Raw genomic sequence first — 14,176 nt, forward strand, 5'->3', positions numbered from 1 at the left:
TTTGTGAATTTTACATGAATATGTGTATGCTCAGCTTAGAGCAAATGTATTTTCTTGAAGAAAAGTGCTACAAGAATTTTATTAAATATTAAGGTACAGATTGTGATAATGACATATAGGAGTTGTATGTAGCAGAAACTAACTCTTTTAGGCATTTTAACTTCATGCAGCTAGGTTTATGCTTGTGTTGTCTGTCTCTGTAACCATAATGTTACTATTTATTCAGATTGCGATGATGCTATAAAAACAATTCAAATTATGAGTTCAATTTTATAAAATGTAGAGTTTTTATCCATGCTAAAATTATATCTATCAAATCTGATAGCAAAGTCCTCTTGTTCTAAAGTATGGTATCGGATGGTGTAAACTCAGAATAAATATTATATAATACGCTAAGTAGCTGCTATACTTCTGTAACAGGAACTGTAGAGGATGTGAATGATAAATAAATAAAAAAGATAAAAAAAAATACCTGCAGTCACAATCTTGTTACTGCATGAGCTGCACAACTGGAATTTATTCCTCTGTGGAGTTCTGTGAGGGACAAAACTTCTCAGATAAATAGTGTATGGATTTCCTAATTAAAGCCAAGACAGTTATGTCACTCGTGTCTTTAATCTACGGAGGATTCTTGTGACAAAAGCTCAAGAAAAGAAAAGTAGTCTGTGTTTTATGAGAGGAGTTCTGTTGACATCAGTTGGAACTGAGCAGAATTCTGAATAATGAGTTTAAGTTTTCTAGGTCTTTAACTGAGTTGGAAACCAGGCAATTGAAAGTTTGTGTTTTTCTTATACTTCTGAAGTGTAATGCCGTGGTGTGCAATATTCAGAATATGCTACTGACAGAATTTACCAAGCTGCAGGGTAGGTGATGGAACAGGATATCAAATAGATGTGAATATAATTAAATAGCATGCAGGTCTTGTCTCCTCTTTTTTAATGGAGTTTAATTTAGGTATGTTTTTAATTTTCCAGGTTCTGTACAGAGTAATGAGATGTGTGACTGCAGCAAACCAAGTATTCTTTTCTGAAGCCGTACTTACAGCTGCCAACGAGTGTGTCGGTGTTTTACTTGGCAGCCTAGATCCAAGTATGACCATACACTGTGACATGGTCATCACCTATGGATTAGATCAAATGGAAAATTGTCAGACTTGTGGCACTGATTATATCATTTCAGTCCTGAATCTGTTGACACTGGTTTGTACATATTTTTATTACTGTGGTTTTCCCATTGCTTGGAAAATAATATTTTCCAAGCAACCTTGCTTTTTTGTGTGTGTAATAGATAATATTTAAAACTCTTTGTGATCACAAGCAAGAAATTCCTCTTCTAAATGCTTGTATTCTTTTCTGTAAAGCTTATGCTGCTAGCTTGTTTATGCATTTGGCTTGTTTAGTTTTAGCCTGAGTGTTTGAGTCTGTTTTGTGGGGTTTTTTTCTCCCTGGCTTCACTGTTGGACAGTGCCATTCGGTGCTGTTAAAGCCTGAAAATAACTAATTCTCTGAATGTGAATTTGGGAGGCAAATACAAAATACTTGCATTTCTGGGAAGCTGTTTTTTTTCTAAATATAGCGTATACAAGCTAGAAAAACAGTATTTTAATTAATCTTTAATAAAAAATTAGGTAAAGATATCTATCTTTTTGTTTTTATCCCCAGATTGTTGAACAAATAAATACAAAACTGCCATCGTCATTTGTAGAGAAATTATTTATACCAGAGTCTAAACTACTTGTTCTTCGTTATCATAAGGAGAAAGAGGTAAGAGTGGGTGACTTCTACAGGTATATTACAACAGCCTTCATGCATTTCTTAAAATATATTTGTTAAGCTGTAAAACTTTGTTCATCTTAAATATTTTTGTATATATCTATGAAACTTCTGAAAAGGAGGATGTAGCTAGTTCTTGATTTTGGCATTTAGATTTGGTAAGGAATTGGCAAGTTGGCCATCATATCAGATAGAGAAGTCCTTAGTTGATGTGGCTTTCGTACTCGATGTGTTACGTGGATGATCCAGAAAGTAAGTAATAGATTCTGTAAGTAAGTAGTACTTAATTACAGAAAACTGAAGGTAGGTATCTGAATAGTCTAGTCTGATACATAGATAAAGAAGCATAACTTTAAATTCTACGTTGTTGATTAATATATTTTATGATTTTGTGCTAATCAAATGTTACTGTAATTATATTCTCAAGGTTGTTGCAGCAGCCCATGCTGTATACCAAGCCGTATTGAGCCTGAAGAACATTCCTGTTTTGGAGACAGCTTACAGGTTGATTCTAGGAGAAATGACCTGTGCTCTAAATAGTCTTCTCTATAGTTTACATCTTCCTGAGGCCTGTTCTGAAATCCAGCATGACTCTTTCAAGAAGCATATATTAAATGTGGATAATGCAAAGTTTGTTGTTATATTTGACGTCAGTGCTCTAAGTACTATTGGGAATGCTAAAAACTCATTAATTGGGGTGAGTAAAAACTCTACAGATAAAGTTTGTGCAATAAGTGTAAAACCAGATTTTTTTCACTTAAAATATACCATAATGTATTTCAGCAGTAGTGCACATATGTATAATTAAAATTCTCATCTTTGTTTCCTAACTTATAGAAAATCTTCCAGTGTTAAAACTTAGGGGAAACAGAATGGATGGATTCTATCTTGAGTTGGTGCATAATGAAAAGCAGCTTCTAGGGGAGAGTGTCTTATCAGGGTTATTTATGGATTGATTTGAAGACCGTCATAGTAATTCTTTTGGAAAATCAGGACAGATAAAAGCAGCTTCAGTGTGTCCTCTGGTAGTATACCAACCATGTGAAAACACTTGTTCCAGATCTTTCAAAATAAAAGCATAAACTGCTTTTAAGAGGTTGTTTAAAAAGGGGAAAGAAAGGAGTTACAATGAGGGTCAGAAAACTAATAGAGTTAAATTATTTTGCTTGGGAAGAAGCAAAACACAGTAATTAATGGTATGGAAACTACACTTAAAAATAGATCCTGTTTATTATCTGTCTTTGATTATGTCAACTTGTTTTATAGATGTGGGCCCTTTCGCCAACTGTGTTTGCACTACTGAGTAAAAATCTGATGATTGTTCATGGTGACATAGCAGTTCATTTTCCTGCTGTCCAGTATGCTGTACTCTATACGTTATATTCGCACTGTTCCAGGTACAAAGATTAATAACTCCTCAGTATTTTAAGAGCAGTAGGACGGACTGGTCTGAATAGAATATATTGTTGGAGGGTTGAATTTAAATAGACTGTTATGATTAAGCTTTTGCCCAAACTTCCCTAATCAGTTTTTACTTTCGCTAATTGCAGGAGGTCTGTATTTCAGCCAAGAAAGCATATCCTGGCTTAAAATTTGGCATTTTATTCAAAGGCAGATTAGAAGTCTTGTGTTTGAATAGACATAACAGGGAGAACTCTACTGAAAGTAAATAAGGAAAGATTATTTACTATTTTGCTTACTGTGAGATCTAGGAGAGGCAATGAAATGTAAACAACAGATTTAAACACATTGTGGACCTTATTACTACAAAATGTTGTCAAAGTAAGGGAATACACTAGTCTAACTGTTACTCTGTACGTTTCTTGGTATTGGTTTGATACCAGGCACAGTTGAAACCAGGTTGCTGGGCTGCATGGGCTGACATAAAATTGTAGCTTTGTTCTCTTAGGCCAGGGATCAAAATACTGGGTTTGGCATGATGTGGTTGCTGTGCCGTCTATGTTAACTGCTGCTGCTGGGGTTTTGGGGGGTGGTGCTTTGTTTTTGGGGGGTTGTTATTGTTTTTCCCCCTTTGTGTATGCTTATATAAGGAAATGTCCCTAATCTTGAGGTGATTTTGTTTTGTGTTTTTCCTTGCCTTTCCAGGCATGACCATTTCATATCCAGTAGCCTCAGTTCTTCTTCTCCCTCTCTCTTTGATGGAGCAGTTATAAGTACTGTAACCACAGCAACAAAAAAACATTTCTCGATCATACTGAACCTTTTGGGGCTACTGCTTAAGAAGGATAACCTTACTCAAGATACCAGGTAACTAACATTTTCTTATTAATCAGATTTCTCCCCCCGCCCCCCAGTAGAATGCCTTAATTCAGAAACCAGGATAACTTTCATCTATAAAACTTGGGGTAAATTTAACCAGTCAAGTATTGGGGTTTGGTTTGGGTTTTTTTGAAGCATTAGTAATAAAATACCTGTGGAAAAAGTAGCTGCTCATTTTTATGCATGAAAACTAGAAAAGTTGAAACCATCAAGATCTGTACAGTGAAAGCAGAGCTACCAAGCATCACTGAAAAACGGTTTTGCTCACTGAAAGTTCCCTTTTGTAAAAGTTACAGGGCTGTATTATCAAACGGCTGTGAAAGCTAGGGACATTTTTAATGTTATGAAATCTTTTGTTTAAAAAACATGAGTTATGATATAATACTCATGAAGTAGTTTAAGAAATATTGAAAGGTATCTTTCTGTAACTGTGTAGAGTGACTAATACTTTTGCTTTTTGAAGGAAACTGCTTATGACATGGGCTTTGGAAGTGGCTGTTCTGATGAAAAAATCAGAAACATATGCACCATTATTTTCTCTCCCATCTTTCCATAAGTTTTGTAAAGGACTTTTGGCAAACAGTAAGATACTGCATATTTTTACTTATTAACTGTCTTTTACGTGGCATAATTAAGTACATAAGTGACCTTGTCATACACCACTGACAGCTGTAACTCTACTTGTTGTTTCATTTACTTTTAGGGATATTTCCGGTTTGTATTGCGCAAAAACTTACGCTGTCCTTCTATAATTTTTCTCAAATGACTCCCTCTTACTTATGCAAACAGTTATTTTACTGAAGTAATAATTTGTGATTGCGAAATTGTTCTACCAAAAAAGTCAGTGATGTGCCGGATCTTACTTGTAAGATTGCATTTTATTTTATCAAAAGCAGTGGAACCATTCCATAATGTGATGTCATGTTTTGGATTTCAAAATAACCTGGAAATAGAAATATGGGAACAAATGCTTTTAGTAGGATAATACTAGTAAAAGCAGTAACTTCCCAAGGCCAGGAGTTACTAACTTTACCTTTAGTTTTTTTCTTATTGAAATATATTGTATACAATGCCAATGTATGTAGACCATAGAAGGATTAATCCATTGGCTGTCAGAAAAGGCCCATAAGTAGCATGTAGCACAGTGACTTTTTGTGACTAAGCATTTACTTGTTAGCGTAAAGCCAGACAATTAAATCAAAAGAGAAGTATTGCTTAAATCCTGTCTCTCCTTCTACCAGCTATGCTGTAAAAATGTCTTTAGATGTTCTACCGCAGCCAGAATAATGTATAAGTTATCTAATTCTAGCAAGAATAACTTTTTTTTTCTTTCAACTCCTTAATTTAGCCCTTCTGGAAGATGTGAACATTTGCCTTCAAGCATGTAGTAGCCTCCATGCCTTGTCTTCCTCCCTCCCAGATGACCTTTTACAAAGGTACTTGCACAGAACTCTGTATATTGTTTGAATTACACTGTTAATGGAGAAGTTATCACCTCTTTTTCCTTTCTGATGATGCAGGTGTGTTGATGTGTGTCGTGTTCAACTCGTACATAGCGGAGCTCGCGTAAGACAAACTTTTGGAAAACTTCTGAAGTCAATTCCTTTAGATGTCGTATTGAGGTAAGTTGTTTGGATTAACTTCAACACACAACAGTTCAGTATCTTCAATTTGTCTGAAAAATAATGCCAACTGAATGTCATCGTACTGTCTTAATTTAAAACCAAAAATCATGAAGTGTCTTGCTATCTCTTCTGCTTTGTTACAGGTTTAAGAACAGTAGGTAGTACACAAAGTAATTAACAAATTTGATAAACTGTGCAGCATTTCTTGCAGCAAATATGAATACTTGTAAGGTCCATGTTATGCAGCGCTTCAGCAGTGTTATGTACTGCGATTTGTCTCAAAGACCTGAACTCTTGAAGCACTTTGTCTTGATACCAAAGTGTAACCTTATTTCCAGTCATTGCGCGTGTGCGCGTGTGTGTGTAACTTCTTTACATCACTTTTTATTCAAGTACGTTATAGCATGGGTTGTTGTTTGTTCCCCCCCCCCCCTTTCTTCCTTCAGTAACCGTACCCACACAGAAATACAAGAGATTTCTTTGGCTATAAGAAGTCATATGAGCAAAGCTCCAAGTAATACATTCCACCCGCAGGATTTCTCTGATGTCATTAGTTTTATTTTGTATGGAAACTCTCACCGAACTGGGTAAGAACCTTCTTTTAAAGCTGAAATTCATGGATGTTGAATTTATAGCAAATGATTCCCAGCTATATATAGTTTAAAATTTGTAATTATCTTTACAAATTACATTACCTTCAATAATATTTTTTTTACGCTTCTCTAAGTATTTCTAAATATCTTCAAATACACACCTTTTTGTGTATTTGTGTACATTGCTGCTTGGGAATAGTCCTATGAGAGAGTTATTTGAGAGCAATAGGGAGCTGAAGTGTGTGCAGTATAAAAGTGTTACCACAAGGACTTGTGTTAACGTACTGATGTTTTCTTTCAGGAAGGATAATTGGTTAGAAAGATTATTCTATAGCTGTCAGAGACTAGATAAGAGAGATCAACCAACCATCCCTCGGAATCTGTTGAAGACTGATGCTGTTCTTTGGCAATGGGCTGTTTGGGAAGCAGCTCAGTTTACTGTTCTTTCGAAGTTACGAACTCCTCTGGGTAGAGCCCAAGATACATTTCAGACAATTGAAGGTAATGTAAAAAGTACTGTGTGTTTTCATGGGATTTTTTTTGTAAGATTGTGCAGCTAAGAACTTCATGTCCAAGGCAAGAAGCACAATGGCTGTATTTTTCAGTGATTATAGATTTTAGCATGTTTGTCTGACGCATCAAGAAATGCCATGGCAGAAGAGCAGTTGCATAATTATTATTAACTTTTGAGAGATTTTACTTTAGCATTGCTATCCCTTGGCACATTTAGATAAAATACTGTCTGGTAACTCTTTTTCTGTGTTTTGGTAATGTGTAGGTATTATTAGGAGTCTTGCAGCCCATACGTTAAACCCTGACCAAGACGTTAGCCAGTGGACTACTGCAGACAATGACGAAGGACACAGCAGCAACCAGCTTAGGCTTGTTCTCCTTCTACAGTATCTGGAGAACTTGGAAAAATTGATGTACAATGCTTATGAAGGATGTGCCAATGCCCTCACCTCTCCACCCAAGGTTTGTCTGTCTTACAGTGCTGCTGTTACTTGAAACAGTCTATTGAACAAACAGTGTTTTCAGGGTTGTTAGGTCTTAACCATGGAACTTCGCAAGAACTTCTCAAACACAGTTTGAGACTCTTAATTCATCTGACTCTGACTTTGGCTTATTCTTGGAGAACATGTGAAAACAGGATTTAGTTCTGGAGTACCAGCTTGTACAGTGGTTCAGATCAAGCAAGTCTGTAGTACCTCTCATTTGTAGCAGTCACTTATTTGTCAGCATAAGTAACACAATTATTTGAGGCTTTAAATTGCTTTTTGAGGAATATAATAACTATTTATAAACAACATATCCTTTTGCGTAGTTCTAACTGCAAACCATTCTTCACTCTTGAAATACGCTGTTTAATTGCCAGACTTTGACGTGACAGTAATATATCATTTATAGTCAGTTCATTTCAAGATTTTTAACTTGCCAGTATGCCTGGCCAGTTGCATGCTATGTGTGATTTCAGACCATCTGCATTAACAGAATTAAAGATGCAGAATTTTACCTATTTCTTCATCTCTCAATTGAAAACTCAACTGTAGAAAATAAACTTGTCCTGACTTCGATTGTTATAAATTTTAAGTACTTAATGTAACTATTTTGATTCATACAGAAGAACGGTATTGTAAAACTTATCTTTTCTGTCTTTAAAGGTTATCAGGACATTCTTTTATACTAATCGTCAGACGTGCCAAGATTGGCTAACGCGGATTAGGCTTTCCATCATGAGAGTTGGATTGCTGGCTGGCCAGCCTGCTGTGACAGTCAGGCATGGTTTTGATTTACTCACAGAAATGAAAACTAATAATAGTATCTCTCAGGTACTCGCTTTTCAAACTCTGTAGACTATTGCAAAAACATTCCCATGATATTCTAAAAGAACTAAGCTAAGGCAATTGGTAGTTATTAAACCAACTGTTCGGTAAAAGATTGTGTTTTTTAAAGCCACATTTTAAACTCGTACCTCTGTATTGACAGAATTCTGTGGTGAAGAGTTACCGTAGGTTGGAGATTAGGAGGTACTGCACACATATGGTCAAGTACTGTACATTAATGAATGCTGTAGTTAGTTCACAGTTCGAGCAATTTCTTTTTAAGCAGAAGGTTCTGCTTAGATACTCATTACTTCCTGCTTCTTTGTGAATTCTCATACTCATATAGGTATAGACCATCACGTAGCGATGGCTAACTATTGACGTTCAGGCTGTGGATTCACAGCATATACTCCTCCCTTAGCTCCCCTACTTTCTAAAAGCAGTGTAACGGATGGATATGCAGAGCACTTCGCTTGTAGAAGCACATAATGAAATACTGCTTTACCATTTCCAAGTATTTAACCATGTGTAACCATTGCTCTGCTTTTAGATGAGATTTGTTAAATAAAGCTTTTGCTTCGGTTTTAGGGAAATGAATTGGAAGTGACAATTATGATGCTGGTAGAAGCGTTATGTGAGCTTCACTGCCCTGAAGCTATTCAGGGTATCGCTGTCTGGTCCTCTGCTGTAGTTGGGAAGAGTCTTGCCTGGATCAATTCTGTAGCCCAACAAGCAGAAGGGCGGTAAGTTTTCTCAGATAACTGGATGTTACAAACTTGCACATTTTTTCCTTCTTATGCATAGTTCTGCTTCTGTTAAACTGTGGCGTGAATCAGGGCTACTGATCTAATTTCTGTGTCAATTAAAGTCATTGTGTCTTTCGGAGATACCTAATGCATCCAGCATTTTTAGATACTTTAAGTCTTAGTTTTAACTAAATTACCAGGATTTTAATGCAAATGGTGTTTCTAAGCTGTTTTTTTCCTTAGTTTTTAATACACAGCAATACTGTTTTCATATTGTATTTAATTTTCCATTGCAAAATATTATTGATGTAAATATTTTCTGATGAAGTTTCTGACCAGCGCCGTGATCTGATTACCTGCCACAGTTTGCCAAGAGAGGGACTCCGAGGGAGATGCTTTGCAGTTTTAGTTCAGCTTTGAAAAAGTGGCTTCTACGTCTATTGAAGTAGAATCTTTGGCTGCAGATACAAATAAGTGGGTCAATGTTCCAGATAGGGTATGCCTTCATTTTCATCTCCCTAAAGGAATGCATCCTTTCTTCTCTGTGAAATGACAAAGGGACACCTTTCATTATTTACCTGCCATGTAAAAAAAATCCCCAAACACAACAAAAAAAATGAGGTTTTATAGTTATAACTATCTCTTTCCCATTTTTGTAAGATTCCGTAAAATAATGTGCAGCTTTGTAATGTGTGAGAAGTTTCTCAGAAATGTCAAGTTGAAGGAGTAAATTGTTGCCCTAGACCCAGTTTTACAATCCTCTATTAAATGACCTGTAGTTAATCAGTATTCAGCTTTACTCATTCAGGTAAAAAGTGTGACAATCAAATATAAAACTCAACTTCAATCTGTACTTGGTTTGAAGTTGGCATTAAAACCTGAATGGAAAAGCTTTTATACTATGCTATATCCTGGAAATTCAGCTGGTAAACTTGTATTCTATGTTAATCTCTTTCTTTTGCTGAAGGTGACACGTGAGCTTTTTGAATATTGTGGTAAAGAAATGTTTAAAATACAATCTATTTACTGAAAAAGTGGTACTATAAAATGCTGACTAAAATATTAAACCATTTAAGGTTTGAAAAAGCAACTGCAGAATACCAGGAGCACCTGTGCTCCATGATGGGAGTGGATTGCTGCATAACAGGCTTTGACAAAACCGTTCTCAAGTTGGCCAATTCAAGCAGTGTGAATAACGCCAGCCCGAAGCATTCCTTGAATGGTCAGTATTCCTTGGTTTTCTTTAAGGGAAATGCAAGTTTGTAACTGTGTGTACATAAAATTAGAATGTTCAATGGTACAGCTGTGGTAATGACAGCGTCTAAGTCTTAAAGCTGAAAACCTGTTTCTGTCTGCAGTTAAACTGAACTGCTTAATGCTGTTGAAACCAGTATTATGGGTAGATAGGAGGGTTTGCGCTACTGAGGTCTAGCTGAATGAAACTAAAAAGAATAGGTAAAATATTTTGTAATTTACTAATTCTAAATTATTTTAGATAATTATAACTTAAGGCTTAGTATTTGACATAATTTTATCATAAATGCACCAGTTGCTCTGAGTTTTTTAGCTCCTCAGACTTTGTTACTGTATTCCCTTTCATCTTTGAAAAGGGACCTTCTTTCTTCCTAATTTAGTTCTTCTGTTTTCCTGTTTTGATGCTTCTTTACAGATATGGACTAAATTTTTCCAAAACCTCCTTTGAAAAAGTTCTATTTTAAAAAAAGTATAAGTAGAAGAATAATACTGTAAATGTTGTGTAACTACTTGATCTTTTAAAATTAAGTGGGGTTTTTTTTGACAAAAGACATAGAAATTACATTTGAGTAATAGAATTGCTATTTAAAAATATTTAAGCATAAATTTGTATTTAAGTATATATACTATTTTTTCATTTCCCAGGAGAAACTAGAAAAACTGTTCTGACTAAGCCAAGTGACTCTTCACCTGAAGTTATAAACTACTTGGGTAACAAAGCATGCGAATGTTACATTTCCATTGCTGACTGGTCTGCTGTTCAGGAGTGGCAAAATATGGTCCATGACCTGAAGAAAAGCAACAGTAATACCTCAATCAATCTGAAAGCAGATTTTAACTACATAAAGTAAGGATATAATTCATTTATTTGACAGTACCTCAGAGGTCAGTGTCATAGAACTGAAATATTACAGTTTTTATGGATTTTGAAAACTGAATGTCATTGAGAGGGGCGTGATGAGGAGGAGGTAGGTAGTGTTCTTGGGAGGGGGAAAACTTGGCCATGATATTTACTAGCCATGCAGATGAGTAAAAAGGTAACATCATTCTAAACAGTTACTGTGGCTTTCTGACTGCTGAGGTTTCTTAGTATTCAAGAAAAACATCTTTTGAAAGTGAAAGATATGAAATTTATTCTTCTCCTGTTGGCAGAAGATGCATCCTTTTGCACAACTTCATAGTAAAAGATAAAATGCCTGTCAGTGGTACAGTTCTTAAAATATTTTAATTCATTAGTGTAAAATATATTAAAAAAAAATATTCTTTTTTCTTTTTTAATAGAATTTAGAATTGCAGTGTGTGCATTTATTTCCTAACCCTTGATATGTCTGGTTCACGAACACATATTTGTGACATTGAAAGAGTCCTTCAAGGTTTAAGGGTCCTTTCTGTCTCATTTGACAACTTGATTACTTTCCATCCCTCTACTACTGTGGTAAACATTGTAAAATCCTTCTGGCTGAATGTTCTTGACTTGAAAATAAAAGCATAGAAGGAAGCTTTGAAATAAAATCTTGCAGGTCTGAAAAGGCGACTACTTCTGTCAGAAAGGGCCGATCCTTTTTCTTACTGCGGGAACTCAGCGTTGTGCAGTTACTCCATTAGGAGAGTGGGTGCTTGTCATGGATGTGGAGACCTCCTTTCTGCACCTTCACGGTTTTGTAAACTAAACCCACGGTCCTTCTGATAAACACTGCAAGTGCTTGCTGTGCTGCTGCAGAGGTCTGGTCACTTTGGCTGCTTTGAGTTAGTTTTCATCCAGATAGTTACTGGAAGTAAGATATTATATCATCAGAAAAATCCTGTAAAGACCTCCTGAGGATGCACTTTGACTCTTCTGCTCCTGAGCAGGCTGAGAAGAGACTCTCCGTAGTAATGAGGATCCAAATAAATCAGCAGAAAGGGGAGTTCTGACATGCAGAATGCTTTCTTTTTCTTTTCTAATGCAGATACTTAGATAAATCCTTCTTCAGTGAATAGTGACAAGAATATCGAACCTTTAAGTCAAGAACCTTAAGCATTCTGAGCCATCAAGCCTCTTAACCTTTCGGTGCCTTTTTCTGTGTAGTTCTGTAAACATCTGTAACACCCAATTTATTTCCTAATGTAGAACAATGGAGGAAAAAAAAGTTAGATTTGCTGCTTCAGGCTGTTAAGCAATATAAATATGATACTCTGTGACCTGCACAATATTCCAGTATTTCTGGAATTTTGATTTCATGTAAACTGAGGAGTTGAAACCATGGCCTCATGAAATTCTGCCCCAAAACTTACTTTTCTGTGCAGGGGTGTGTGTGTGAGAAGTTTTGGGGTTTTCTTTGTTTGTTTTTAAACTGTTCCAAAGTCAACCTTTTTCGTCCTGACCATGGTAGAAGAGTATTATATGTAGTGTGATGATAATATGAAAAGCTTTGCAGCTGCAGAGGTGTTGTTTCCTTGCACTTTGATGTTGAATTTATGCACTTGGTGCAGTACTATTGCCTTTTATTGATCTATGTGAAAATTGGGAGTTTTGCTTAGAATTAATCATAAGTGCTCTGTAGGATTTTGAGTTAGGCTTGATTCTTTCTTTTTTGCTGTATAAGATAATTAGCAACTGGAATGAAATAAGAAATGTGAAAATAAAACTATAAACATTGAATTGCAGATCTTTGAGCAGCTTTGAGTCTGGACAACTTACTGAATGCACTGAACAACTAGAATTACTGCCAGGAGAAAATATCAACCTGCTTGCAGGGGGATTCAAAGAAAAAATAGGTATAAATGCATATGTTAACATTATTTCAAATGCAAAAGTAAATAATTCTTCATGTATCTGTCTCAACAAATGACCGACTGAAACTTCTGAATGCAGTTTGCATTCAGTGAACTGACCGTAACCTTTATGAACCAAGCTTCAAAATGATTGCAGTGGTCATTCTGAACATTGATACAAGTGTGTTTTCTGGCGTTAATGTGTTTGTTTATAAGTAATCTATCATCAATTTCTAATATGAATACATACCTACATATATATTTTTAAAAGGTTTTTTTCCAAACTTCCTTGCTCTGAAAAATGCTTTCTCAGACGGTGATACTTGATAAAATTTGGCAGTTCTAGTTGGTTTCAATTGTTTAATCTCCATGTAGACATGAAGAAGCTCCTTCCTAATATGCTAAGTCCTGATCCAAGAGAACTTCAAAAAGCAGTCGAAGTACAGCTTTTGAGAAGTTCAGTGTGTCTGGCAACAGCTGTAAACCACATAGAACAGGAGCAAAAGTGGCAGTCAATATCTGAGTAAGTTGAAAAATGATGTGGATGAATGTGATGCGCTGTGAAAACCTGTTTGTTAAATGTGACTTTGTGAAAAGCACACTCGGCTTTGTACTTCGGCATCTGTGGTAGTTTGCTACCAGTTTAGCTGTGGTGAGTTATAAGCTTACTGAGGAAAATAGGATGACATTTAACGTGGAGATTATGTAGCTCTTCAAGTTGATAAAGCACTGCTTCTTGTCAGCTTAATAATAAAGTGTCATAGTGTAACTTGTGCCTGATATTGCAAGATTTTCTCATCATCTCTTTGAAGATGTTGAATTTGCTTTCTCAGTAATTTTGGTCACTGTTTACTCTTAAAGTCTAGCTAACGAAAGTGCCTGTTCTGATTCTTTTATTTCAGAAATGTTATTAAGTACTTAAAGCAAACATCACGAATCGCTATTGGACCGTTAAGGCTTTCCACACTCACTGTGTCTCAGTCTTTACCGGTGCTGAGCACTCTGCAGCTGTATTGTTCTTCTGCTTTGGAAAACACTGTATCCAACAGGCTGACGTCAGAGGTGTGTCTGTGTGTTTAAAACCAAAATTGGAGTAATGTCTTTCTCCATGTCATGACATGCGGTATTGAATATCGAACATATGTTAATTATCTTGACAGTTGTTAATCATACTGCAAAAAAAAAACCACCCTTATTTAGTTTTCTAATGTGCCTTGACCCAAGTTTTTTTAAATCTCCATCTCAGTTGGACTTTCTCTAGTTATAAATAGACCATCTCTTTCAATTACACTTAGAGTATTTGTAAAGCTTTATGGGTAGTTGCTTTTA

The 14,176-nt window shown here is 35.8% G+C and overlaps 1 protein-coding gene across 7 annotated transcripts in view; it reads left to right on the plus strand.

Moving 5' to 3' along the window:
* Window positions 1–14,176, plus strand: part of SMG1 (SMG1 nonsense mediated mRNA decay associated PI3K related kinase) — a 66,974-nt gene that overhangs the window by 25,231 nt on the left and 27,567 nt on the right. For all 7 annotated transcript variants that reach the window (XM_054842487.1, XM_054842489.1, XM_054842491.1 and 4 more), the window contains 18 exons: window positions 975–1,199; window positions 1,662–1,763; window positions 2,200–2,469; window positions 3,039–3,169; window positions 3,879–4,040; window positions 4,516–4,634; window positions 5,401–5,488; window positions 5,573–5,674; window positions 6,124–6,264; window positions 6,572–6,771; window positions 7,049–7,245; window positions 7,932–8,099; window positions 8,682–8,836; window positions 9,916–10,061; window positions 10,739–10,940; window positions 12,741–12,850; window positions 13,223–13,370; window positions 13,750–13,909. In XM_054842487.1, coding sequence (XP_054698462.1) covers window positions 975–1,199; window positions 1,662–1,763; window positions 2,200–2,469; window positions 3,039–3,169; window positions 3,879–4,040; window positions 4,516–4,634; window positions 5,401–5,488; window positions 5,573–5,674; window positions 6,124–6,264; window positions 6,572–6,771; window positions 7,049–7,245; window positions 7,932–8,099; window positions 8,682–8,836; window positions 9,916–10,061; window positions 10,739–10,940; window positions 12,741–12,850; window positions 13,223–13,370; window positions 13,750–13,909 — 2,826 coding nt within the window. The remainder of the gene's footprint in view (window positions 1–974; window positions 1,200–1,661; window positions 1,764–2,199; window positions 2,470–3,038; window positions 3,170–3,878; window positions 4,041–4,515; window positions 4,635–5,400; window positions 5,489–5,572; window positions 5,675–6,123; window positions 6,265–6,571; window positions 6,772–7,048; window positions 7,246–7,931; window positions 8,100–8,681; window positions 8,837–9,915; window positions 10,062–10,738; window positions 10,941–12,740; window positions 12,851–13,222; window positions 13,371–13,749; window positions 13,910–14,176) is intronic.

This window comes from Grus americana, chromosome 15 (genome assembly GCF_028858705.1).
Source record: "Grus americana isolate bGruAme1 chromosome 15, bGruAme1.mat, whole genome shotgun sequence".
Taxonomy (NCBI): Eukaryota; Metazoa; Chordata; class Aves; order Gruiformes; family Gruidae; genus Grus; species Grus americana.